This window comes from Vespula pensylvanica, chromosome 8 (assembly GCF_014466175.1).
Source record: "Vespula pensylvanica isolate Volc-1 chromosome 8, ASM1446617v1, whole genome shotgun sequence".
NCBI lineage: Eukaryota > Metazoa > Arthropoda > Insecta > Hymenoptera > Vespidae > Vespula > Vespula pensylvanica.
Window position 1 is genome coordinate 4,759,234 of NC_057692.1, and position 25,984 is coordinate 4,785,217.

A 25,984-nucleotide genomic window follows, 5' to 3' on the forward strand; every position below is an offset into this window, starting at 1 on the left:
AGAAATACCACGTAAAAAACTTTTAATAATCTTGTAATTTAACAATCAAACGAATACAAATGAAATCTTACTACTATAAGATTATTTTTTACCTTCTACCATTATTATATGATAACCAAACTTCGTTTTAACTGGAGGATCCGTATAAATTGGAGAACTTAAATTAGAAATGGGCAGTGCAAAAGCTGCTTCTTGAAAAGGTCCAACCATAGAACCACGCGTCATCCATCCAAGATCCCCCTTAGAATACAATATGGATAAGTACATTTTACTTTTATATTAAAATAATATAAGTGAAGAAAGAAAAGAAATATTTAGTACCCCAGATCGTGCTTTGTCTTCGCTATATGTTGCTGCTACTTCATTAAACTTTTGTCCGGCCTTTAGTTTTTCCATAGCTTCCAATATCTTAGATTGCTTTTCACATAATATGTGCCTAACCTATACGAATCAATGAATTATATATAAAAGTATTCTATTGAAAGATGTATAAATACAAACATTGATTATATATATATATATATATGTAAACATACTTTTACAGTAGATCCACCTTTTTTTTCTGCTTTTTCTCCTTTTCCACTTTCTTCCGAATTTTTGGATTTACCAGCTTTACCGCCGGCGTTCTTTTTTGGTGGCATTCTTCAATATTCGAAGCTATGAAAAATGTGTTAAAGATAACATGAATGACGTCATCAATCATTGAATAAAACATAGATACGAGCTTTTATTTTCCTCTCTACTAACCTCTATTTTCAATCACACAAATCACAGGTCCACATAAGTTTATAAACGATGTAGAAGGTATGTAAATTTGTCAATAAAAGTAACAATCATCGTCGTTTCGTTGCAGAGTAATTTCAACTTTCGAAAAGATCAGTAATCTCACGTGTATTCGATCTCACTAGATTTACTTTAAATTCATACGAATTCGTTAAAAACGTGAACAACATTGCATCATTGTGATACACCATTACTATATGGATGTGTATAACGTCGCGGAAACGTTATGCTCACTTAGAACTCTTGTTTATAATAGTTAAATTAAGATGATAAACTGTGATCAAACTTCGTATAATCGCGAACACTCTCTCACTTGATGATCATCAACATCCATCTTCTGACATTTGCAAAATAAGTTCGCAGAACATCGATACATTTTCAAGCTAAGCAATTGGGAAAAAAAAATATAGATAGAGAAAAATAGTGAATATATAAACGAAGGAAGAACAAATGAATAATTCGTAGAAAAGAAATTTGTTTCGAATGAAAGAAACGAAAATTGAATTACGTTTGAAAAATCAGCGGAATAATAACGAAAAGAGTAACGTTAATATCGCAATATCGACGCGCACGCGCAGTTGAGACGTCTCTCGTCGGCAGGCAATTGTCTCTCGGGAGATCCGTCACATATATGCATGTAGAGTACGTCCATATCGGGGGATAAATAAGAGCTTTTCCGCTCTCTTTCTCTGTCTCTTTCTCTTTCTCTTTTTCTTTCTTTTTCTCGAAAGTCGTATCGAAAAGGTACCTGATTAAAAAAAAAAAAAAAAAAAAAAAAAAACAAAAAACAAAAAAAAAGGAGAAGAAGAAAAAGAAAAAAGAAAGAAAACTACCGCGCGTGCGAGAAGTGGAAAGTGTGAGATACGATACTTCGTTTATTTAGCTTTGGAGTGCTTCACGGAGAAACGGCAAATAAACGAGTGGCTTTAAACCATCGATGCCGAGGGCCAGCGGCCGTGTGATGCGCGCATATGTCTAGACTCGGAGGTACCCAGGTTCTGGGCACAGCACAGCAGGTGAAGAGGACAACCGCCGAGCACACGGCGGTGCTTAACTTTGTTGGTGCCAAACGCAGCAAGCTGTCGTCTGCGGTCTCGCTTACAGAGATCGACGATATCGAGAAGATGACGGATACGGCCGCGGCGGCCACGGCCACGACCGATACCACACAGAAGAGGGCGAATTTTTCGGCGTTGACCGTTGCCAATCCGAATGGCGTAAGCAAGATTTCGCCAAGCTTAGCAAGTGCAAAGCCTGGCTCCGCGAGGAAGCTTGTCATCAAGAATTTCAAAAGTAAGAAAGGGTATACGGATGGGACGACTTAACCTCAAAACAGCGCTTTTACTCTTCTTCTGTTATTCCTTAATCTTTCTTTTTCTATCACATTGACTTTCTATATTTTATTTTTTCTTTAACTTTTACACACATATGCATCTTTTTATTTATTTATTTGCTTTATTATCATTATCTCTTATCTTTATTTCTAATTTTATAATATAAAATTTGTTCCGATTCCTTACTATCGTTTCTTTCCGCTCTCTCTCTCTTTCTCTCTGTTACTTTATATCTTTTTTTTATTTTTTTTGTTTTGTTTATTTCACCATCTACAATCTTTCTTCTCGCATATATCGCACCCTTCTAATAATTTTGATGACTCCGTCGAAAATTTTTAACGTCCTTCTTTTGTAACTAATAATAGGAGAACGACATAACCTATCCTGGCATCAATGCAAATTCATTGTCTGCACTTTAAACTGATGTTATGAATTTTAGGATTTTCATCGTTTGCTTCTCAACATTTTGCGTCTTTAATTATTTATCCATATAAGATTTTATGTTGTGATACATTTTTTTTCTCGATAAATTTCGTAAAATTTCATCATTCTCATATGTTCTATAACGAGACGGGTTAATATTCTATAAATGAATCTACTTCGTTTTTATTTTATTTTTTGAAAACAATTTTGTAAAGATTTGAAATGAAACATATATAAAGTCATGTACATATTCTATGTTATGCTTTAGTCTTTTATAGATAATAAAGTGATGGCAATGAAATTTATAGTAAAAAATATGTTAGAAAGCTTTCTTGTTTTTTATAAAATGTTTATGTTATTTTCATGTGACATTTTTGTACACAATGTTGTTTTTCTGGAATGATCTGCAGCTATGAACATACATGAGATATCTAAAAATACATTTGTTCTAATGTATGTGTAAATCATGTACATGTGCTTTGCACTTGATATCAATTTATATAAACATGAGCAGGAAATACTTCATTATAAAAATTTTAAAAATAAATTGAAATATTAAAAAACACTTGTGCTTTCATGCATGTATCAAAGAATTACATTTTGTGGATTATAGTCTCTTTAAATGAAGCTTGAATGAAGAATAAAAAATTTCTATAAATATTCATAAATATCAATAAGTTATTGTATCATGTTTCTGTAGATAAACCAAAATTGCCAGAAAATTATCAAGAACAAACATGGGAAAAGCTGCAAGAAGCTGTAATTGCCATACAAACAAGCAAAAGCATTCGTTATTCTTTAGAAGAACTTTACCAAGCTGTTGAGAACATGTGTAATCACAAAATGGCATCAACTCTTTATGCTAATTTAACAATACTGACAGAATCACATGTTAAAGCTAATATTGAACAGTTTTTGGCAGAATCCATGGATAGACATATATTTTTGAAAAAAATGAATGAATGTTGGCAATCACATTGCAGGCAAATGATTATGATAAGAAGTATCTTTTTGTACCTGGATAGAACATATGTGTTACAAAATCCAAGTATATCTTCAATTTGGTAGGCATTTCTTAAAATAGTACAATAAAAGTTATTTGATATTTGTACTAATGTGCTTAGTATACTACTAATGTAATTGTTTTTTTGCATATGTTTCTAGGGATATGGGATTACATTTGTTTAGATTACACATAGTACTGAATAATTTGGTGCAAACTCGTACTGTTGAAGGGTTACTTATGTTAATTGAGAAAGAACGACAAGGGGATACAGTGGATAGAACTCTTTTAAAATCGTTATTAAGAATGTTGTCTGATTTACAAATTTACCAAGAGGCCTTTGAATCTAAGTATGTATCATACTAATTTACTATGCTAATATATTTATACTATATAATATAGAATTCTTTCTTCATAATGTATTATAAATAACTATATTTCATAGGTTCCTGGTAGCAACAGAGAGATTGTATGCAGCAGAGGGCCAAAGGTTAATGAATGAGCATGACGTTCCTGAATATTTAGCACATGTAGACAAACGCCTACAAGAAGAAAATGAACGTTTATTACATTATCTTGATACATCAACAAAGTATGTATTCTTACAATTGTTATTATTATAATAAGTGTACTTAATATTTTATAACTAAATAATATTACATATATAATATTACTCAATAACTAAAAATATAATCTGTTTTCAGATGGTCTCTTATACATACGGTTGAGAAACAATTATTGTCCGAACATATTTCAAGTATTCTACAGAAGGGTTTAAGTGGTTTATTAGATGAAAATAGAATTAGCGATTTATCATTACTTTATAATTTATATAGTCGAGTAAAAAATGGTCTCGTCGAACTTTGTCTCAATTTTAATTGTTACATAAAGGTGTGTATATTGTTAAGTGTTAAATTATATTAATTTATATTATATGTAAAAATAAGTTATTAAAAAATAATGCAATGGTTTTTGTTTTCTAGAAAAAAGGTAAAACAATAGTTATAGATCCAGAAAAAGATAAGACTATGGTACAGGAACTCTTAGATTTTAAGGATAAAATGGACAATATTGTTAATACGTGTTTTCACAAAAACGAAAAATTTGCTAATAGTTTAAAGGAAGCTTTTGAAGCTTTCATAAATCAAAGAGCAAATAAACCTGCAGAATTAATAGGTACTATATTTAATGAATAGTATATTTCAATGACCTTGAGTAATTCAATATTTTTCAAAATAATTAAAAAATTAATGTATATTTTTTGCTTCCTTTGCAGCAAAATTTGTCGATTGTAAGCTACGCGCAGGTAATAAAGAAGCCACGGAAGAAGAATTAGAACGATTATTAGATAAAATTATGGTATTATTTCGTTTTATACATGGAAAGGACGTATTCGAAGCTTTTTACAAAAAAGATTTGGCAAAACGTTTACTAGTAGGTAAATCTGCATCTGTTGATGCTGAAAAGTCGATGTTATCTAAATTAAAACAAGAATGTGGTGGAGGATTTACAAGTAAATTAGAAGGAATGTTCAAAGATATGGAACTAAGTAAAGATATTAATATTGCTTTCAAACAGGTAATCCATTATTCAATTGAAAATTTTTAAAGAGAGAATATTCAATTGCAACTCAAACTTTTGTTTTTATGATTTATAGTATGCAGGAAATCTGCAACATGAATTATCTGCAAGTAATTTAGACTTAACAGTCTCAATACTTACAATGGGATATTGGCCAACATATCCTGTAATGGAAGTTACACTGCCAACAGAAATGGTGCAGTATCAAGATGTATTTAATAAATTTTACTTAGGAAAGCATAGTGGAAGAAAGTTACAATGGCAACCTACTTTAGGACACTGCGTTTTAAAAGCTTGGTTTAATCAGGTATAATATAGCATAAGTATTATAAAACGTACGATTACGCAAATTTTAATGGGATAATTTTTTTTACAGGGCAATAAAGAACTGCAGGTATCATTGTTTCAAGCATTAGTCTTAATATTATTTAATGATGCTGATAATCTTTCATTGGAAGATATTAAAGCAGCAACTAACATTGAAGATGGCGAACTTAGAAGAACTTTACAATCTTTGGCTTGTGGGAAAGCTAGAGTTTTACAGAAACATCCACGGGGAAGGGATGTCGCTGACAATGATAGATTTGTTTTTAATGCGGAATTTACGAATAAATTATTCAGAATTAAAATAAATCAAATACAAATGAAAGAAACGGTAAAATCTATATTACGTTTCGATAACTAATCCTGTAACTTTTAATTAAAGTTACTTAATTAAATAAATTTATTAACAGAACGAAGAACAAAAAGCAACAGAGGAAAGGGTGTATCAAGATAGACAATATCAAATAGATGCCGCGATTGTCAGGATTATGAAAATGAGAAAAACACTTACGCACAATCTCCTTATTAGTGAATTATACAATCAATTAAAGTTTCCTGTTAAGGTATGCATTTTAATATCATTATAAAACAATAATAGTAAATAACTAATTTTAAATATGTTTCTTCATATAACTAGCCTGCTGACTTAAAGAAGCGGATCGAGTCACTTATAGACAGGGATTACATGGAACGGGATAAAGATAACGCAAATCAGTACAACTATGTCGCGTAACCTGAATCAAATGCCAAAATTACGTCAGATTGGTTCAATTTTACATTTTCTAGTAAAATGAATCAATTAATTTTGGCGCTTGCCTATTGTGAATGTGTAAAGTTGAAGAAAGAAACAAAGAACTCTAACTGGTTAACTGTCAACATGACGTTGCAGCACACAATCAGTTCATAAAAAAACCTAGAATGGACCTCATTGTTTTGTTTTTTGTAGTAGTGCATACGGACACTGGACAGTTACAGTAATTTTTCAACAGTGCTTTACTGTTATCCTTGTGTTATTTCTAGATTTTGCTAAAAAGGACCATGTGCAAAATATCATCGATAATGCAGCAATTTAAGATGTACCAACAATTTTTTATGCTAAGCAGTTTTTCACAGCATATTAAAAGATAAGCAGATGTAGTGCAAAACAACAAACATAATGTAACACTGTAATAGCTACAATGAAAATAATTTAAGAGATGAGAAACATAATGTACTAATTCTTTAAAAATCGGCGACAGTGCGTTAATTATAATAGATTTAAACTTTGCACCATATACAACTTTGGAGAAGTTTGGCTTAAATATTCAAAATTATCCTGACACATAAAACTAATATTGAAAGTTAAGATTCTGGAGACCAGATTACACTTACGAATCTCAGTTAAAGCAAGGATAATAACTGTTTACAATAATTACAACAAGAACTTAATTTTACAGTTGAATTTAATAGGCATTGTTGCAGCTGATTTTAGGTATAAAATAAAATAAAGATTTGTACAGTGGAAAAAGTATAGAGGTATGCAAGAAGTATTTTTAATTTACTTTTACTAACACATCGTGTAAAAAGTTTAAGGAAATGTAGAAAAAAAAATCCTTTTATTGAGACGAAATAAATTTCATTTGAACAGATTATATTAAAGGAGATCACTATGCCACACTACTTTGTAAGCATCTCGACATAGTACCTTACAATACGATTCAGTAGTTATGAACGAAGTTTTAACAGAAAATATTATAACAGTTGTGATACAAAAAACATGTTCATCTTTCTTGGGAAAAAGTAATAGGATAACAGAAATTTATTAGTAAATAATAATGAGAAACACTGTGGAAAAAAATATTAACTTTAAATATTAATGTAGGAAAATTAAAAAGAAAATTCTCATTTTTTCAATTGAAACTCTAATATCTCTTCATTGTTTACATTATATGCTTTTTGCATATGTAAAGCATATGCAAGAGATATTTATATACTATATTAATACATGTAATTGCAAAAAATGTCTTATTAATATTTATTCTTTACATTCGAACTTGTACTATAACTTCGTATATATTAATTGTTCATTTATAAAAAGAAGTGATGAAAAAAATTAATTTGCTTTTGAAATAAATGTATTTATGTAAATCTTATGAGCTTAATTTTCATGTGAGCCATTAAATTAGCCTGATTAAAAAAGCTTAAAATCCTAGCCAATTCACTACATTAATAATATATAATAATTATAACACATTTATGAAAGAATAATATAGGATTGACAGAAGTCTCCTTTATTTTGTTATAAAAGCGTCTTGTATATGTGTGTGTGTGCGTGCAAGTGTGCGTGGAGCGTATGTATATATTACTTTAAATTGAGAAGTGCATTTTCAAGATATACTCTTAATGTCTTCAATATCTACAGTGTTTCATGTTATTATATACTTGTTTTTTCTTTTTTCATTTTATAGATTCAATTTCTGGTGCCTTCCATCATTATATGTATATTATCACCTAGATCTGCTTATTTTTTATTATATTTACTAAATGAATTGAGATATCTATCATATTTTAAGAGAACATTGTAGTCGGTGTTTGTTTTATTATTCTAGAATTAACACAATTATAGATAAATGATTTCTTTGTGTTACACAGGAAAAGGTAATAAAAAAATACGAATATTAATATATAATAAATTATGTATCTGTGTCCTAGGGATCTAACTCTTTCACTCTACTACACCAATTAGAAAATTAATGTTTCGTAAAAATTTCATTTTTTCCTGAATTTAATTTTAGAACATTTTGACTTTGAAATATGCAAATATTATACATATCTATAATACAAAAGAAAAATTCATGTAAATTATATACACGAGATAAAACGATTTCTTTTTTACGATTTAAAAAATATACAAAAGATTGCTACTTATTTGTGGATATATACAATGGATAATATTGTTTATTATCAACAGATACAAAATTATCATGCAAACATGTTAATATCAGATAACAACTGAAAAGTAATGTAAAAATTTTTAATATGTACGAAGGATGTACGCTGACATGACGAAACGAATAATTTATTATTTAGTAAGTTTGTTTATTGTATTTACGTTACACACCTATAAATACAAAAATACCGTTTTATAATAAAATCCAAAATTTTAATTCATGTAACCTTTCTAAAATTTAGTTAGAATAGGTTGGACATTTGTACTGAAGTGATAAGTGAAAATTTCTGATAACATCGTTGTTTGTATTTTATTTACAGTCAATTACAAATTATCTTAGAATATAATCTTTGAGAGTTACTTGTACACTGCTGTTAATACTTTATCGTGTTTAAACTAAAGAATTTATTTGATAAATACAATTTCTTCTAAAATTGTATTTGAATTATTACTTTAATGTTTTTATTGTTTTAATATATTCATTTCTTATATCAATTTCATTTAATAACGAGTTTGCAAAATTACTAGGATTAGCATTTTTGTGTAGAAAATCAGAAACTAATAATGATGGAGGTTTACCACCACCATGTGCTAAGCATTCCCAACGATATTTTTCACCAGCAATTCTGCTCAGGGGATCGTGTTGAAAGTATGTTTGCCAAATCCAAGCGGCTATTGCACGCGATATTAAATAAGAGTAATATTTGGCACCATATCCTACTAGATGAGAAAATCGCAATTGCCATGCCTAAAGATAAAAAGAATGAATAATTACCATAAACAATATATCTCATATTCATATTAACTTCTTACATTTTTAAAAAGGAATACATACTGTATTTTCAATGTATGGTAAACCATAATATTTTCCTTGAATATCTTTTAAAATTTCTGTTGTAGATTTTTCTGTCTTATTGCTATGATAAACGTGATCTAACATACTATAAAATACTTGATTTTGCAGCTCGGATGCACAAAAAATATGTTTCGAAGCGCATAACTTTTGTAACAAATTATCTGGAATTGGCTCGTTCGTTTGATAATGTTTTGCAAACATGGACAGTACCTAAACAAAATATCAATTAAAATTTGTCTAAGAGTACTATGATAAATCTTTTACTTAATACTTTTACGCATTACTTACTCGTGAATCACCTGCAAAATATTCCATTAACACGCTCGGTACTTCTGCAAAATCTGTACTGCATCTAGTACCTGTCACATGTTGATATTTTGTTCTACCTAACATAGAATGCAATGCATGTCCCATTTCATGAAATAAATTATCAACTGAGGATGGATTTAGTAAGCATGGATTAGACCATCTGGGTGATGGTAAAGATAACATTAAAACAACTATAGGAATCTGAAAATAAACATTATTGGCAAATTATAAAAGTAAATTAATAAAAATAACTTTTTTTTTCCAATGTTACCTGATAGGTTCCATCAGACAATTGTTTTCCACCTCTAATAGCAAAATGACAATCTTGATTAGGTTTTCCTTTTCTTTCAAAAAAATCACAATAAATGTAACCCAATGTTGTTTCATCTTTATCAATCACTGCTAATTTATGTATATTTTGTGCCCATACTTCACCATGTAAAACTGGTACAGATTCCAGTCGTATTCCATACAATGCTTGTACAAGATAATTTAAACCATCCATACAAGAACCAAGAGAAAAATATGGAGCAAAATCATTGGTGGAAGTATTTAACCATGTTTTTTTAGCTATTGAAATAAAATAGGCTGTGTCCCATGGCATCAAATCCTATACAATATAAGTAAATTGTCAGAAATACCACAACAATTCTGTTCACTAAATATAAAATTAATTTTTTGTAAAAAAAACAAACGCACTTGTTTTATAGATGATTGAGTATTTTTCATTTCCTGCATTTCTTGAAAATCTTGCATTGCTTTAATTCGTAAATTATCATTCAAAATATTGAGAAAATCATTTACTGCTTCAGGTGTTTGTACTGTACTACCTCTTACAGCTCTGTGGAAAGAAATAGTATCTAAATAATAAAATAATATTGCATTAAATATAATATTCATTAGTAGAGAATGTCTCTACTAAAAATAAAATTTACATAGAATTACCTATGAACATATGTAGGAAATCCACATATTTGTGCCAATTGATGTCTAGAATTTAAAAGCTTAACCAATAAATATTCTTGTTGTTTATCAGGATATAAAAATAGCTTATAAGCAGCTTCACGAACAGTAGTATTGGACGAATCTGTATAAAGTCCACTTACTAATATCTGACCATTGTGTATCTCAAAACTGAGAAAATTAGCTAATGTAAAATAATGGTGGCAACATATAGTAAAAATATTTTTATACATCTTTCAATGTAAACATAAATAAATCATTATACTCACTTTTGCCTGATATTTTCTGGCAAAATATCAGCCCTTACAGAGCGTGTACTAACAGCACCAGCCATAAATTTCTGACCTGCCTAATAATAAATTACTTATTAGAAAAATAAATATAATTACTAATAAATTAATAATACAATTATATGTATACATTGAGCTTACTTGTAATATATCATCGTTTAACATGACAACTTGTTTTCTTTGTTCTTCTGGCAAATGAATACCACTTTGTTCAAAATCAAACAAAAATAGTTTGGCAACATGATCATCAATGGGAGAAGTTTTTAAAATGTCTCCATTCTTTATAACATGCTGTAATGCATTATATAAGTCACAGTGAGTATTAAGTCTGTTAAAGAAATAACAAATAATATTAATAAGCTCATTGTAATCATTATTGAATTATTACTGAATGAATAGATTCAAATTACATACTTTTCAACAACACTACTTAGTGATATAGAAGCATCTTCTGCAGCTTCAACAAACTCTATATTTGGATGTGCAATTCTAATGAATTCTGCTAAATCTGCAACTTTACATAAAGTATCAGACAATTCATCAAATATCTCTACCATATTTCTTTTTCTGTTAACATCAGTTACTTCAGCTATAAGTAAATCAGTTTGAGCGAATGCCTGTTCTTTCAATGTTTTAAATCCACTTGCATCTTTAAGTTCAGGTATACCAAATAAACCCTATAATATAAGGAATATATGGCAATATACTTAAAGAAGGTATTTATGACTTTTATTATATAAAATTAAACTTACAGTTTCTTTTTTGGATAAACTAAATCCATGCTCTATTTTTGCAACAGAATTAAATGCTGTTGCTAAAGGTGACCATGTATTTACATGTCTATACATTTTGAGATATTTCAAAGAACACTTGTTGAATGGCATCATTTTGTTTTATTATTTATTTAATTAATATATTAAACAAATATAGATATATCTGCCAATCTAGAAAATATGAATTTATAAGAAATTAAAATAAATTAATTCTAATACTTTTATTGAGGTTATAATCTATACTCGCATACAAAGTAATATATATATATATATACATATATATATATCGTGTGTGAACATATATTATATATATATATATGTATATATATATATATATATATATTTAAAACATTTCGTAAAGAATATAATTAATATACAATTTTTTGCAATTGTCTTCAAACACAACTAATTTTTTTTTTATGATTAGAAACGATAGATTAGTACTTCATCTTATTTGTATACTTTGTATACAGTCTTACGCATAATGCGCTGCCCTTCTTCACAAAGATTACTTTCACACATATATTAGGTTTGTTCTTTTATTTTAATTATTTATTTTTTTTTTGAATGATGGCGTCATAGTCTGACGACGCTGCGCAATGCAGACATGTAACTCTTTTTAAACTAAGAAATAAATTGAATGTGTAATGAAGTTAAAAAAATGAGAAAATCGAAAATTTCGTAACTGATAAAGATAAAGAGTCAGTTTATGTCAGATTCTTCGAATAATCATCGGTGGAATTTTCATAAATATGCAGTTGACCGTATAAAATAAATTTCTTGAATTTAACATTTTTCAAGGTTAAGCAAAGATAACAAATGGTAAGAAGTAATTCCTATTCTATATATGCTGTGAATAAATATTTTGTTTAGTACAATATCACATGATAGCATATTGATAAATATAGTCATTGTGGATGACAATACATTCCAGTGGAAGGGATGTACGTATGTATATAAGGACATACTCGATGTCTATACTCCTACGTATATTTGCTGACAGATTAAATTCACACGAAAATTGCTGATTTGTATTTGATATTTTAAATATTTTTATAAATCTTTTTGTTTTTTTTTTTTAATGTGTACGTTTTTATCACATTAATTTTTTTGGCTATCAATATTTTCATCGTTTATTTACAAATAATTAAGTATATATACGTTTTTTCACATATGTATAATATATATATATATATATATATATATATATGTATATATGAAATATATGTGATATGTAATATATTGTAATTTTGTTCTTATGTTTTTCTCATTTATTATAATTTATATGCATATTATGATTTTATTAGTTAATATATTTTATATACTTTAATTTTTACAAAATACAACATAAAAAGTTTGTTAACATGAAATGTTATTAATAGTCGAAAACTGGAGTAGAAGGAAATTTGTTTGATGCTGTGAGGCAACTAGCAGAGAGTGAAATTCAACTTATCAAAGCTATTGAGGAATCTACCATGGATTGTCAAAGAAATACTACAGATATGAAATCTACAACAAAAAAAAAGAATATCAAGAAATCACCTAAACTCTCAAATGTAAGAATGATTTATTATATTAATTTTATAATGTATTTAGTAAATATATAATAATAGTAATATATAACAATAATATTTATTTTAATTTATTTATTATTACGAACAGGTTCGACCATCTGCTGCTTTATTGGCAGCAAAACAAGAGGCAGTACAGCGTAAAATATTACATAATAAAAAGTCTAACACAAACTTTGTGCATGACATCTATCAAAAGATTAGAGATGCATATAGTGTTATGCATAAGGAAACTGGTATTGTTTATGATCATTCTATGGAGGATCATAGATGTTTGTGGGATGATAATTATCCTGAATGTCCAGATAGACTAACAAGAATCTTAGAAAGATGTAAAGAATTAGGATTATTAAATAGATGTAAATTAATTTCAACCAGATTTTGTACAGAAAATGAGATACTTAAAATGCACAGCCAAAAACAAATAGATATATTAAAATCAACCAGTGGATGTATGGATCCGGATAAATTGGAAACATTGTCTTCCAAATATGATGCTATATATGTACATCCAGTAAGTAGATTATAGATAACAGTCTTAAAGAATCAAAAAAATAATTAATTTACTTTTCAGTCCACTTATAAACTATCTTTATTGGCTGTGGGTTCAACAATAAGTTTGGTAGAAAGTATTTGTAAAGGAGATATACAAAATGGCATGGCTATTATTAGGTAAAGTTCAATTAATCTTCAAACTCTTTTGGATTATTTATTGTGTTTAATTCCATTATATTTCAGACCACCTGGCCATCATGCAATGAAATCTGAATATTGTGGATATTGCTTTTATAATAATGTGGCTATTGCAGCAGAAAAAGCTCTAAATGATAATTTAGCAAATAAAATTCTTATTGTTGATTGGGATGTACATCATGGACAAGCTACTCAACAAATGTTTTATGATGATTCACGGTATTATTTTGATTAATAAATAATTATCCATTTGAAGTTTATAATTATTAGTTTAGTAAGAATTATTTATTTATTAATTTTATTTTATATCTCCTTTTTAGTGTAGTTTATTTTTCAATACATCGTTATGAAAATGGAACATTCTGGCCTAATTTAGAAGAATCTGATTTTCATTACATTGGTAAAGGTTTGGGAGAAGGTTATAATTTTAATATACCACTTAACAAAACTGGTATGACAAATGCTGATTATATTGCAATATTTCAACAAGTTTTGTTACCAATGGCTTATGAGGTAAATAGCATAAATCAATTTTTTTTAATATTAATTTAGAGACTTTATGTAAAAAAATGAAATGCTTCTAAATTATATTTTATATTGCACAAATTGACGCATTTACTATTAAATATTAAAAGAACATAATATAGAACTAATACAATATTAATTATAGTTTCAACCAGATCTCATAATAGTCTCAGCTGGTTATGATGCAGCACTGGGATGCCCAGAGGTAAAATAGTAGAATTTATTTAACTATTGTTTTATTTTTCCAATCCTAGTTCCATCCAGATCTTATTATTGTTTCTGCTGGATTTGATTCTGCGCTTGGAGATGAAAAAGTTAAGAAAAGTGATTTATTATAATTTTCTGCTACATTCTTATTATTTATTTTTACTCATGCATATTTTTTCTTGAAATTATCATCATGGATTATTAGAATAGAGACTTACATATAATATATATGTGTATGTGTATATATTTTTTATGATGTAAAGGGTGAAATGGAAGTAACACCTGCATGTTATGCTCATCTATTATCATCTCTATTGAGTCTGGCAGCTGGGAAGGTAGCTGTAGTGCTGGAGGTGTGTTATCTATGTAATGTATTTATATAATTAATTTGAAAAACTGATAAGCATAAAACAGATGATTTATATAGATGATCAATCTATTTGTGTTAATAGGGCGGTTATTGCTTAAAATCATTGGCTGAAAGTGCTGCATTAACTCTGCGAACATTATTAGGTGATCCATGTCCTATGTTGCAAACATTGCAACTACCATCATTAAGGTAATTACAATGAAATAAAATATTTAACAAAAAAGCTAATTTATATTATATATCACATGTTACATTTTTAGTATACGTGACACGATTTTAAATTCTATCTATGCTCACAAACAATTTTGGAAGTGTTATCAGTATCAAGAACAATATAGTATTAATAATAGAATTGACAGAAAAGAAGAAAATAATGATCAATATTTACCGGTTGTTAATTACGAGTAAGTTATATTATAATATACAATATATAATTATTAAAAAAAAAATTTATTATCACTTGTACATTTATACAGGGGAGAAGTGTATAAACCAGATATTTATAAAACAAGAAATTGTTATCCTGTACAGAGTAAAGAGATTCTTGAAGCATTAGATAAAAAATTAGATTCATTGATAAAATGTAAGTCCTTCATTACAATAATATTAATTTTATATTTTGGATAATAATATATTAAAAAGAAATATTTTTGTAGTTACAAATTTATCCAAAGCACTTAACAAAGTATGTATTGTATATGACAACAGGATGTTGAAACATTGCGATACTATTAATAACACACATCCTGAAAAGCCAAATCGAATTTTAAGCATTTATAAAAAACATGAAGAGCATGGTTTACTAGAACGATGCTATTTACAACAAGTACGTAATTTTAATTTATTTAATTTATTAATATATACATACTTAGAATAAGACATGTGAAATTAATTTTTTTTAATAACTCAATCATACATTATATCTTATAAAGGGAAGAGTGGCAACAGAGGAAGAAATATTATTAGCTCATTCACAGGACTACATTCATGCAATAAAAAAGACAGAAACATTTAAATCCAAAGAATTGGAAAGACAAGCATTAAAATATAATTCTGTTTATTTGCATAATGAAACATGGTTTTCTGCTTGTGTATCTGTTGGTTCATTACTTGAAATTGTAGACAATGTATTAAATGGACAAGCACAATCTGGAGTTGCAATAATAAGACCTCCAGGACATCATGCAGAACCAGATCAAGCATGTGGTTTTTGTATTTTTAATAATGTTGCAATAGCAGCAAAATATGCTGTAAATATTCATAATGTAAAGAGGTAAAAATAATTGTTTATTATTTAATTTAATTGGAAATTGTAGTAGTCAATATTTAAAAATGAAAGAGATTAAAATTGTTTTCATAATTTTCAGGGTATTAATAGTAGATTGGGATGTACATCATGGAAATGGAACTCAATCTATTTTTGAAAGTGACCCAAATGTACTTTATATATCCATTCATCGTTATGACAATGGAAATTTTTTTCCACATTCTAAATATGGCAATTATACTTCTGTTGGCTCAGGGTTAGGAGAAGGTTATTGTGTAAATATACCATGGAATAAAGTGAGTATTGTACTATATAATTTTAATATTTATCTTTCTAAGAAAGATTTATTATTGTCACTTTTTTTTTCTCCAGAAAGGAATGGGAAATGCAGAATATATAGCTGCATTTCAACAAGTTGTTATGCCAATTGCTTATCAATTCAATCCAGATTTAGTTTTAGTCTCTGCAGGTTTTGATGCTTGTATTGGAGATCCATTAGGAGGTATGTGATAATATATGTAAAATATTATTGACAGAATCATTGAATGATATAAAAAAAAAATTATTTATTTTAAGGATGTACGGTAACTCCAGAAATGTATGGACATTTAACACATTGGTTATCTTCCATGGCAAATGGACGTATTATTCTTAGTCTGGAGGGAGGTTATAATATAAATTCGATTTCTCATTCAATGGCAATATGTACAAAAGCATTACTTGGTGACCCATTACCCTTGTTAGATGCTTCATTAGTACCATGTTCAAGCGCAATACATTCTATAAATAATGTATTAAAAACACAAAAGAAATATTGGCCCAATTTAATGTTCAATTTATCATTGCCAAAAGAAAATCTCACAAAAATTGCTACTTATAAAAAAATGGATGAGCAAGTTCGAAATTCTAAATTTAATGAACATTCAGAATCGAAAATTGCTCTAGAGGGTATTGAAAATGAAAAATTGGATATCAAACTTTCCTTTGATAAAAATAGTATGAATTTAGTAACAGATGAAGAGATATTGAAACTTCAAAATGAGATTGAAAATATAAAAATTAAGAATTCAAAAACTATGAAGGAAGTGACAACTACAGAAATAGCTAGGACATGTGTAAATAAGGATCAACAAAAAGAAAGACAGAGAAGAGAGACTGCAGGAAGTTCTAATAATGCAGGAAGTAGTAATGATCTTGGAGAGAATAGAGGAATTTATGATGGAGCAACAAGTTTAACTGATTATCTCTCTGATAACCTCCAGGTAATGATTTTGCAACTTCTTTTATTTGTTTTTATTGTTGTATTAAAATACAAAAATTTTATATCCAGGCATTAATAGCTGGCGAGATGTTTGCTGTTATACCATTGCGCGATTGTCCACATCTAGATACTGTTAATGATGTACCTTCTCGTGGTATCGATGTACATTTACCATGTATGGAATGTGGTAGCAGTGTTGAAAATTGGATTTGCCTACAATGTTATACTGTACATTGTGCAAGAAATATCAATCAACATGCATTATTACATGCTGATGAAACTCAGCATCCTCTGACTCTAAGTTTTAGTGATTTATCAGTCTGGTGTTATGGATGTGAAGCTTATATCGACAATCCGGTAAGATATTTTAATGTTATGAGAAATAAAAATTTTATGTAAATATATATTACGATTTTAGAGATTATATGCAGCTCGAAATGCAGCACATCAAAGTAAATTTAATCAAGAATCACCATGGACTTATGAGGAACAATGAATTAGTGCCATATTTTGCTTATAATTACATGTAGCAGATATTGATAAAATTAGAAATTTATTGGAATGTTATTATTTAGTATTTTTACATATTATTTTTACTAAATTCTAAATAGTCTTTCTTTATTAAATCTTTAACAAAAATTACTATTCTTTTACATCTATATATTAGGATTAGGAATAGAAATACAAATATATATGAAGTATGAAATATAATATGTTCGCAATATGATACTAATTTTATCACTATTACTAATAACTAATATGCTCGAATTGAACATGTATTAAAATATTCTTCTATTATAATATTAGAAATCTAATTATGTTGATTTAACACATTGCCAAAACATAATGAAATTTATTATGTATAAATAATGTAGTTTATTTTACTAAGGAAATAGTGGGTAATTTTAGAGAGAAGATATTTTCTTAAACAGCAAATATTTTCATAAAGTCTCTATATATGCCAGGCGACTACAATAATTAATGAGTACATAGGTATATACGTAAAAATACATTCGCTTATAAATATATAATTTTTTTATGATAAATACTTATACTTGCATTGCAATATTTACAAAAATCTAGTCGACATTCATGTGTAACTATACTTTATAAACATAAATAAAAAGCAATTAAAATTAAATTAATTTTGTACTTTAAATTTAGTTTGATAAAATGTACGGTACATGTAGAATACAAAAAAATAATTGTTCGAAGTAATTATTAAATATTTTGCGTCTTTGTTTTTGAATAGATTTTTGTTATGATAAAATATGGAACAATTTATTTATTGCTTTTTTATGTAAACACTGAATTTTTAGTCTTTTTTACAAATTGTGTCGAGTTTTCAATCTTGATTAATGCTAATCTAAATTGTTGAAAAAACATTGATATATCATCTATAAGTTGTATCAATGATCTTGGTCTAAAAAGACTGATATTCTGTAAATTTATATGTTCATTAATAGTTTTTAATGATGGCAATTTTTCAGTTGAAATGTGTGGATAATATGTCCATATAGTATAATAGTTAAATAACAGAGAATTATTTTGGGAATATTCAGCAAATTCTCCTACAGCACTATAAGGCAATGTGTAATACAATCTATATGATATTCTTTTAAATTTGAATTTTTCTTCACATTCCTGAAGTTTTTGTGTGATACTATTATACACTTCTGTCATATTTTTTGAACCTTGTTCATAAAGATAAAAGTCTTTGGTCAAGCGATACTTATGATTGCCACTACTAACATATGTTTTTTGCGTATTTTTTAAATGTAAAAGTGCAGTTGGTATGGGATATATGTATGATGTATATAAATGTATGTGTGTAAGATGAGGTTTAGCTTTCAATTCAGCACTCATACGTAATGTTAAAGGGAAAACTCCACCTTGATGTATAAAACCATAAAATAAACATAATATGATGTTAAAAAAATACCAAATAATTTGCAGCTTTGTGGGCTTAAATATTTTTTGTGGCATATAATTAGTTGGATTATTTTGTTTAATATGTGAGATAGTATCAACTCCAGATACATGATTTAATTTTGGAGCATATAAGAAAACCAATGGAAATATTACTGGTATTATAAAACGTGGTTCTTGATGAGGAAAGAAAGATAATAATGCTACAGGAACAATAAATGATGTTATCATTAAACTAACTATACTTTGTATCCGTGGTAATTCCAGCCATTTTCCTTTTAAACCACTGCAAGCAATTAATACTCATTAACATGCATGCTATTTTTGAAAATATAAATATTATAAAATTTATAGTTTATAAAACTAATATATTTCAATTATCATAAATTTTTTTAATTATCATAAATATTTTCATTATTATATTAAAATATTCACCTGAATAACATCCTTGCAAAGGTAAGTAATCCAATAATTCCAAGTACATTGTATAATAGAGGTATATTTAATAAAAAATGCAAAAAACGTGGATGTAAACCATGATCTTCTAAATTTTTAGAATTGGCATTATATTTTAGAAAATTAAATGGTGTCACTACAAAATTATTCAAACTAATATCCAAATTTCCTATCTCTCCCATTGTTAAGTAGCCAAAGTAAAAACTATCAACTATGATAAAGAAGATAGCAGTAGGTATGCCACAAAGAATAAAAGTAAACATTCTTAAATGAAAATGAAGCAAACCAATAGTTTTCGAACCAAGACCTCTTTGTAACCAAAAAAATATAGGAGGAAATGCAAATGCAACAAATGTTGGTCTGTTAAATATACCAATAACAGTAATAGTAGCTATCTTAAAACAATGATTTAAAGAATGTGAAGGTAATAATCTTAATAGTTTATAGTATTTAACACGTTCCACTCCATTTTTAGCTTCATCATATTTGTTTGAAAGATAATCACTCTTTATAATGACCTAAAATGACAAAAGTTTGTTATTGTTAGATTTATTTTATTATATATTATAATTGATTCAATTATGTTCAATTATGTTTCCTACATTTGTTAAAATGGAATTTTATACCTTTTCTGAGTATACCATGCACTGTGAGGTATAGAATAATAGTAAAGAAGTCAATATTAATTCAATAGAATTTGAAAATACACGTGTAGCATAAGTTAACATTACATAAGAACTTGCAAATGTAATCAATCTCACTTTATAGTTTTGGCCACACATACAACATATCTTATATAGGCAGTAATCAGATATGAATGATAAAATACATATAAAGAGTCTAGGAAAGACTATAAGATAATATGGTAATATTAAGGATGTACCAAAGAAATAAAATGCATAGGGTGAAAGAATTTTTAAAATTGAATAGGAAGTGCCCACAATCATTTGTGGTATAAAAATAGTTCGAATGGGAAATGTTGCGTTATATTCCCATGGCTTGTATACATCTATGTCAAAATGATCTCCTGTAAGAGTAAACGCTTCATCGTATTTGTAATGAAAATTTGGACCTGATAAATCTACTACAATAAAAAGTAGTTACCTGATATGACTTCTATAGCTTGAAAGTACTCGTCCGGATGTATATATCCACTTTGTGGAACAAAAGTCAAAAGAATTCTAAATATAGCTAAAATCCAATATGATTTCATCTTTCTTTTTATAGGTGAAATAGGTTTATATTCATCAATAGATCTGTGATACTCGGTTATGTGACGCATTATTTTTGTGTAAGGAAATATTATGAATTAATAATTTAATAATTATAACTCCGAAAATTGCCATTCAATCATCGAATTAGATCGCGTATATTCAATTTGCTTCATAGTAACAAATGAATTATTTTTACATATTAGTACATCCTTTTAATAACGATATAATTTTTAGTACAACTTTATGTTAAAATTTTAATTATATTATAAAAGTTAACATTACTATATTAAATTATCAATGCTTCCTGACAATTTCATAAAAACCGCGTTCGGTTTTTTCACCGTCAGTACTGTCAATAAATCACAGTGTTTACTCACTGTCACTATCAGTACTGCCAAGATGACACAAAGCATACACCATCATATATTACGAATAGCATGTCTCATAGTAAAAATGTAAAACTCTAGAAGACAAAAAGATAAACGTGTTATGTTACTATATTTCTCTTTTTTCCTAGGAATATATGATTGGTTTCTCCTAGGAATATATGAACGAATTAATGATGCAATATAAAATAAGTATCATAGAGATATGTCTCCATAACGTATCACGTATTATCAAAAAATTTTTTACCTAGAATACTTAAGATTATATTACATTTTTCTGATTTTCAGAAAAACAAGTTTATCTATTTGTCAATTATAGTTTTATCATTCGACAACACGTTAGGGATAAATATGTTAGCAGGGTTGCCAGCTAAATTCTCACCAAGAAAATACATGACGTCATATTATCCCCACTATCATTTTACCTTACTCTCCCCACTCCTCACTATTCCGCTACTTATACCACGTGAACGAGTGTGTATCGTCATACGCAGTTGTGCCTCCGATTTAACTTAACCTTGATAACGACTAGTACAGCTACTTTCCACCGCTACTATACGATTTTCCCCTTGATCTGGTAACGCTGTATATAACGTGTGAAGTTGGGTACAGTTACATATATTTGTATGATAATTGGTCGTGTAAACTGAAGTGATTTACAATAATTATAAAAAACAAAAATATTTAAAAAACAATTAAATTCTGCAACTTGTTGAAAAATTTGTGATTATAAACGGTTTGGATATACGCTACTTAATACGCGTAAGTAATTAACCGTGATCACAACAATATAACCTATACCGTATAAACTATTCTCTATAAAACCGATAAGATTTTATTACAAGGTATGTTTTTATATTAAATATAATATACTGAAATAAATGTAATTATTTTTAAACATATAAGAATATTAATTGCGGAAATTCATATATTTAGATGTACTTTTAAATTTCTGATTAGTAGTAGATTGTAAGAAATTTTGGTTTTCTGAAGTCTAATTCATCTTCATTATATTAAAGAGTTAAAATGCCTTGCTGGTACTATGAAAAAAAAGAATTACGGAATACTCCATCCGTTCAAGATGGGATTGATTATGAAACAGAATGCAGATATAGAAAAGAAGGTGCTCGTTTTATAATAGACACAGGCACAAAAATGGATTTAGGATATAATACAATGGCAACAGGCGTTGTTTATTTTCATAGATTTTACATGTTTCATTCATTTAAGAATTTTCCACGATATGTAAGTAATGCATTAATTTTATTAATGTTATTATAAATCTATTAGACAATATTACTAAACTCTGATTACTTTATTATCAAATAGGTTACCGCATGTTGCTGTTTATTATTAGCTGGTAAAGTAGAAGAGACACCAAAAAAATGTAAAGATATTATAAGAACAGCTAAAACTTTATTAACTGAACAAAAATTTATGACATTTGGAGAAGATCCTAAAGTATAACAAACATTTAAATTTATAAATTATTTTCTAAGAATTATCTAACCTTCTCATTTAATAAGATATAATATTTTATCAACATTCCTTATAGTTTACTGCTTCTTTTTACAGGAAGAAGTGATGACTATAGAAAGGATATTATTGCAGACAATTAAATTTGACTTACAAGTAGAGCATCCATATAGTTACCTATTGAAATATGCAAAATGCCTTAAAGGTATAATTTAGCAAAGTTAAATGTATTTTAATTAATTGTAAATATTCTTAAAAAATATTTTATTTATAGGTGATAAAAATAAATTACAAAAAATGGTTCAGATGGCTTGGACATTTGTCAATGATAGGTAATAAATATTTTTATAAATCTATATAAATTGTAGTAACTTACATCTTCTTTTCTTTTTTTTTTTTTTTTTTAATTTACAGTTTATGTACAACATTATCTCTCCAATGGGAACCAGAGATAATAGCAGTTGCTCTCATGTACTTAGCAGGAAAATTAAGCAAATTTGAAGTATTAGATTGGAATGGAAGACAACCCAAACATTTACGTTGGTGGGATATGTTTGTCGAAGATGTAACTATGGATCTTTTAGAAGGTATCTATTTGAAATATATTTGTATGTTAAATTAATTATCAATTTAGTATTATACAATTATATTGTTAATTAATAATACGTATTTACAGATATTTGTCATCAAGTATTAGATTTATATTCTCAAGCAAATAATACCAAGCCCCCTGATTCTCCACCTGTAATACCATCTAATGAACAAAATAGAGAAAGAATTGCTCCAGCTCCTGTAGTAGAATCTGCATCAAATACACCAAATGGTAAATAAAATATAGAATAACTGCAAAAATTATGTTTTTGTATAATAATAATAATATATCAAAATTATCTATTTTAGTGACTCCTGGAAAAGCGACTAAAATCGAAGTACCTACAGTTGCTGCAAATGGTTGTACAGCTGCAGATACTACAGATGGTATCAAATCTGTAGATGCATCAGCACATTTTTCGACATATCCTACAAATTTTGCTCCAGGCAATACAACTTATCCACCAGTGTTTCCTCCAGCAAATGTTTCTGTACCTCCTCCTCCCGTAAACACTATAAACCATATTGTGCCAACAATGCACCATATTAGTTCATCCACCCCTATTCGGCCTGCACCTGGTCCAAATGCAGCTCAACCATTTCAACCTTATCCTTATCCAACGAATGCATCGTATTTTGCACCCAATGCTTTAGTAGCACCTACTACTACTCAACGAACCTATTATCCTCCACAACCTTAACATATACTTATTATTTTTAAGTGAAAATTACATTATCGATTTGAAAATATCTCATAATTTATATTAGAGTTGTAGATATCATAACAATTTAGCTCTTGTAAATATTGTACATATAGCAGTAGTATTACTACTATTTCTATATACTTTTCAAATTTTACTTTAAATTTTTTTTAATTTAAATTTATACACAAAAATTAATTTTTCTGTATTTTTATTGATTTACTTGACAAAGTAAACTCTTAAATCTTTATAGGAATAAACGATTTGTAGGAATTCTTTTGAGAAAGTAAAAATAATGAATCAATATTTTATATATATAGATTTCCTTTATTAAAAAAGTTCTTTCCAACAAATGTAACATTATGTAAATCCTGATTACTTATTTCTGCGAATACTTCAATAAGAGGTTCTGCAGCTATGGAATCTAACACGAAACTGTCTGTATATAAAACATAAAGAACAGACTGGTATTCCATCATTTGAGCAAAAGATAAAACTAAAAACAAATTTATATTTTGTTACTATTAATTATAACTTTAATTTTTTATTTGTAATAAAATTAGTTACTAACTTCCTGCAGCAACTCCATATATGATGTTTGGTTTTTCTAAGATTTCTTTGTGTGACTTGCATAGATCCTTTGCATCTTTTGTATATAAGCATCTTAGAAAAGAAGGTACATTTGGTATGTTCCCACTCTTGTATTGTGATACGTGTCTCCAAGTTATTAAATATATACTTTTGGAAATAGACAAAATTTCGCTTATCTAAGGAAATAATAACATTTAATATTATATAAAATTTACTTAAAAGAAAAATGTAAGAAACATTAAATACTAACCTTTATCACAAATTCACCTGCAAATTTTGTATCAAAGTTCCTTGGTATAATACAGATATAAAGATCTTTATTAACTTGATATATTGTAGCAAGTTCTTTATTACATTTATCTTGAATAATACATATTTCCTCAGCATCGTGACATAATCCCTCTTTTAAAAAATCTGGAATACAGATCACATATAAAAAAAATGGAATCGTTATAATAATTTCATATCTAATAATATGATTAGTATACACTTTTTATGTTAGTACCAATTATTATCTCTCCTTCTACCAGTATAAACTTTTTCATAGATGTGGGTTTATCCTTTAGCCAATTAATATTGATTTGCCTAAAAGTAAAATTAAATGTATAAATAGAGAAAAAAAAAGATTGTAACATTTTTTTAAGGTTATGTTGTTGACAAGGTAAACAACTTACAGTTCTGCTTGCAATTCATCAGTTAATTCTTCTCCCTCATTTTCATCCCAAAATGCCCGAGATGATGGAAATACAACCTCTCCAAAATAAGTAGCCATTTTTAACGTTTAATAACTTGTTCGCTCAAAAATATCGTCTTCGTACAATGACTCGCAACTCGTATGGAGTAGTCACCATTTACTACACATACATATATATGTTAATACATTCAAGTCATGTACTTAACTTCTCTTGGTTCTTATAAAAATTATTTATTACGGATCATTATACAAGTCTTTAATATAAAAAAGTATAAAATTCCTTATTGTGTTACAATGTACACATTATGTATCATTACATAAATCTACATTTAACAATCTTCTAAAACTAATTTCTACAAATTTTATTCTTATACTTAAAAATTTTTTGTTCATAATAAGCTTGAAGTAATGTTGCATTAATAATTTTCAAGCTTATATCAATGTAATATAATCAATAAACTTAAATATGAAATCATATTTTTGA

The 25,984-nt window shown here is 27.7% G+C and overlaps 7 protein-coding genes across 15 annotated transcripts; 3 read left to right on the forward strand and 4 right to left on the reverse strand.

Moving 5' to 3' along the window:
- Positions 1–5: 5 nt before the first annotated feature.
- LOC122630967 (peptidyl-prolyl cis-trans isomerase NIMA-interacting 4) lies at positions 6–1,165 on the reverse strand. Its single transcript, XM_043816077.1, has 4 exons — positions 748–1,165; positions 537–657; positions 322–441; positions 6–240 (listed from the first exon to the last, which is right to left on the reverse strand). Exons 2-4 carry the CDS (start codon positions 639–641, stop codon positions 82–84), a joined length of 384 nt encoding a protein of 127 aa, XP_043672012.1. The 5' UTR covers positions 642–657; positions 748–1,165; the 3' UTR covers positions 6–81.
- LOC122630951 (cullin-4A) lies at positions 711–7,079 on the forward strand. Its single transcript, XM_043816031.1, has 12 exons — positions 711–804; positions 1,667–2,076; positions 3,241–3,604; positions 3,705–3,893; positions 3,989–4,135; positions 4,248–4,434; positions 4,527–4,719; positions 4,820–5,121; positions 5,201–5,431; positions 5,501–5,779; positions 5,859–6,011; positions 6,086–7,079. Exons 2-12 carry the CDS (start codon positions 1,755–1,757, stop codon positions 6,179–6,181), a joined length of 2,463 nt encoding a protein of 820 aa, XP_043671966.1. The 5' UTR covers positions 711–804; positions 1,667–1,754; the 3' UTR covers positions 6,182–7,079.
- A 1,582-nt stretch (positions 7,080–8,661) lies between these two features.
- On the reverse strand, positions 8,662–12,174 carry LOC122630953 (mitochondrial intermediate peptidase). Of its 4 annotated transcripts, none has more exons than XM_043816040.1 (11): positions 12,048–12,174; positions 11,548–11,739; positions 11,210–11,472; positions 10,937–11,123; positions 10,775–10,854; positions 10,488–10,676; positions 10,242–10,383; positions 9,814–10,152; positions 9,522–9,743; positions 9,213–9,443; positions 8,662–9,125 (listed from the first exon to the last, which is right to left on the reverse strand). In XM_043816040.1, the coding sequence occupies exons 2-11, from the start codon at positions 11,680–11,682 to the stop codon at positions 8,826–8,828; spliced, it is 2,088 nt and encodes a 695-aa protein (XP_043671975.1). In that variant the 5' UTR covers positions 11,683–11,739; positions 12,048–12,174; the 3' UTR covers positions 8,662–8,825. The 4 variants fall into 4 exon arrangements, with proteins under 4 accessions (XP_043671975.1, XP_043671976.1, XP_043671973.1 ...); XM_043816041.1 differs by having other exon boundaries at positions 12,031–12,156; XM_043816038.1 differs by having other exon boundaries at positions 12,013–12,150.
- Positions 12,076–19,630, forward strand: LOC122630948 (histone deacetylase 6). 5 transcript variants are annotated; one of them, XM_043816027.1, is made up of 18 exons: positions 12,076–12,097; positions 12,951–13,124; positions 13,231–13,653; positions 13,714–13,811; positions 13,878–14,051; positions 14,153–14,345; positions 14,503–14,562; positions 14,828–14,917; positions 15,017–15,123; positions 15,195–15,338; positions 15,411–15,517; positions 15,591–15,760; positions 15,867–16,207; positions 16,302–16,497; positions 16,574–16,703; positions 16,778–17,463; positions 17,532–17,819; positions 17,881–19,630. In XM_043816027.1, exons 2-18 carry the CDS (start codon positions 13,044–13,046, stop codon positions 17,956–17,958), a joined length of 3,366 nt encoding a protein of 1,121 aa, XP_043671962.1. In that variant the 5' UTR covers positions 12,076–12,097; positions 12,951–13,043; the 3' UTR covers positions 17,959–19,630. The 5 variants fall into 5 exon arrangements, with proteins under 5 accessions (XP_043671962.1, XP_043671959.1, XP_043671960.1 ...); XM_043816024.1 differs by lacking the exon at positions 12,076–12,097 and adding an exon at positions 12,190–12,512; XM_043816025.1 differs by lacking the exons at positions 12,076–12,097; positions 14,503–14,562 and adding exons at positions 12,190–12,512; positions 14,612–14,671.
- Positions 17,468–21,514, reverse strand: LOC122630954 (GPI mannosyltransferase 4). Its single transcript, XM_043816042.1, has 4 exons — positions 20,952–21,514; positions 20,474–20,874; positions 19,827–20,365; positions 17,468–19,677 (listed from the first exon to the last, which is right to left on the reverse strand). The coding sequence occupies exons 1-4, from the start codon at positions 21,127–21,129 to the stop codon at positions 18,759–18,761; spliced, it is 2,037 nt and encodes a 678-aa protein (XP_043671977.1). The 5' UTR covers positions 21,130–21,514; the 3' UTR covers positions 17,468–18,758.
- Positions 21,515–21,942: 428 nt separating this feature from the next.
- LOC122630961 (cyclin-K) lies at positions 21,943–24,805 on the forward strand. 2 transcript variants are annotated; one of them, XM_043816068.1, is made up of 8 exons: positions 21,943–22,292; positions 22,467–22,692; positions 22,777–22,908; positions 23,023–23,128; positions 23,198–23,255; positions 23,338–23,510; positions 23,600–23,746; positions 23,824–24,805. In XM_043816068.1, the coding sequence occupies exons 2-8, from the start codon at positions 22,474–22,476 to the stop codon at positions 24,213–24,215; spliced, it is 1,227 nt and encodes a 408-aa protein (XP_043672003.1). In that variant the 5' UTR covers positions 21,943–22,292; positions 22,467–22,473; the 3' UTR covers positions 24,216–24,805. The 2 variants fall into 2 exon arrangements, with proteins under 2 accessions (XP_043672003.1, XP_043672002.1); XM_043816067.1 differs by having other exon boundaries at positions 21,944–22,209.
- Positions 24,522–25,848, reverse strand: LOC122630966 (proteasome assembly chaperone 1). The gene is made up of 5 exons (XM_043816075.1): positions 25,481–25,848; positions 25,312–25,391; positions 25,057–25,220; positions 24,787–24,982; positions 24,522–24,711 (listed from the first exon to the last, which is right to left on the reverse strand). The coding sequence occupies exons 1-5, from the start codon at positions 25,576–25,578 to the stop codon at positions 24,524–24,526; spliced, it is 726 nt and encodes a 241-aa protein (XP_043672010.1). The 5' UTR covers positions 25,579–25,848; the 3' UTR covers positions 24,522–24,523.
- Between the last annotated feature and the right edge of the window lie 136 nt (positions 25,849–25,984).

Excerpts from the sequence above, each read along its gene's own strand:
- LOC122630951 (XM_043816031.1), top strand. The coding sequence starts at position 1,755 with ATGTCTAGACTCGGAGGTACCCAGGTTCTGGGCACAGCACAGCAGGTG. Across the intron at positions 2,077-3,240 it reads TGTCATCAAGAATTTCAAAA|ATAAACCAAAATTGCCAGAA; the intron begins GTAAGAAAGGGT and ends ATGTTTCTGTAG. Across the intron at positions 5,780-5,858 it reads AAATACAAATGAAAGAAACG|AACGAAGAACAAAAAGCAAC; the intron begins GTAAAATCTATA and ends ATTTATTAACAG.
- LOC122630966 (XM_043816075.1), bottom strand. The coding sequence starts at position 25,578 with ATGGCTACTTATTTTGGAGAGGTTGTATTTCCATCATCTCGGGCATTT. Across the intron at positions 25,221-25,311 it reads AGAAGGAGAGATAATAATTG|ATTTTTTAAAAGAGGGATTA; the intron begins GTACTAACATAA and ends TCTGTATTCCAG. Across the intron at positions 24,983-25,056 it reads CAGGTGAATTTGTGATAAAG|ATAAGCGAAATTTTGTCTAT; the intron begins GTTAGTATTTAA and ends TTATTTCCTTAG.
- LOC122630953 (XM_043816040.1), bottom strand. The coding sequence starts at position 11,682 with ATGATGCCATTCAACAAGTGTTCTTTGAAATATCTCAAAATGTATAGA. Across the intron at positions 11,124-11,209 it reads CTAAGTAGTGTTGTTGAAAA|ACTTAATACTCACTGTGACT; the intron begins GTATGTAATTTG and ends TTTCTTTAACAG. Across the intron at positions 10,855-10,936 it reads TAAACGATGATATATTACAA|GCAGGTCAGAAATTTATGGC; the intron begins GTAAGCTCAATG and ends ATTTATTATTAG.
- LOC122630948 (XM_043816024.1), top strand. The coding sequence starts at position 12,486 with ATGACAATACATTCCAGTGGAAGGGAT. Across the intron at positions 13,812-13,877 it reads AATGGCATGGCTATTATTAG|ACCACCTGGCCATCATGCAA; the intron begins GTAAAGTTCAAT and ends ATTATATTTCAG. Across the intron at positions 15,761-15,866 it reads AACGATGCTATTTACAACAA|GGAAGAGTGGCAACAGAGGA; the intron begins GTACGTAATTTT and ends TATCTTATAAAG.
- LOC122630954 (XM_043816042.1), bottom strand. The coding sequence starts at position 21,129 with ATGCGTCACATAACCGAGTATCACAGATCTATTGATGAATATAAACCT. Across the intron at positions 20,875-20,951 it reads AGCTATAGAAGTCATATCAG|GAGATCATTTTGACATAGAT; the intron begins GTAACTACTTTT and ends TTACTCTTACAG. Across the intron at positions 19,678-19,826 it reads TTTGCAAGGATGTTATTCAG|TGGTTTAAAAGGAAAATGGC; the intron begins GTGAATATTTTA and ends AATTGCTTGCAG.
- LOC122630967 (XM_043816077.1), bottom strand. The coding sequence starts at position 641 with ATGCCACCAAAAAAGAACGCCGGCGGTAAAGCTGGTAAATCCAAAAAT. Across the intron at positions 442-536 it reads AAGGTGGATCTACTGTAAAA|GTTAGGCACATATTATGTGA; the intron begins GTATGTTTACAT and ends TGATTCGTATAG. Across the intron at positions 241-321 it reads AAGACAAAGCACGATCTGGG|GGGGATCTTGGATGGATGAC; the intron begins GTACTAAATATT and ends TTGTATTCTAAG.
- LOC122630961 (XM_043816068.1), top strand. The coding sequence starts at position 22,474 with ATGCCTTGCTGGTACTATGAAAAAAAAGAATTACGGAATACTCCATCC. Across the intron at positions 22,693-22,776 it reads TTAAGAATTTTCCACGATAT|GTTACCGCATGTTGCTGTTT; the intron begins GTAAGTAATGCA and ends ATTATCAAATAG. Across the intron at positions 23,747-23,823 it reads TGCATCAAATACACCAAATG|TGACTCCTGGAAAAGCGACT; the intron begins GTAAATAAAATA and ends TATCTATTTTAG.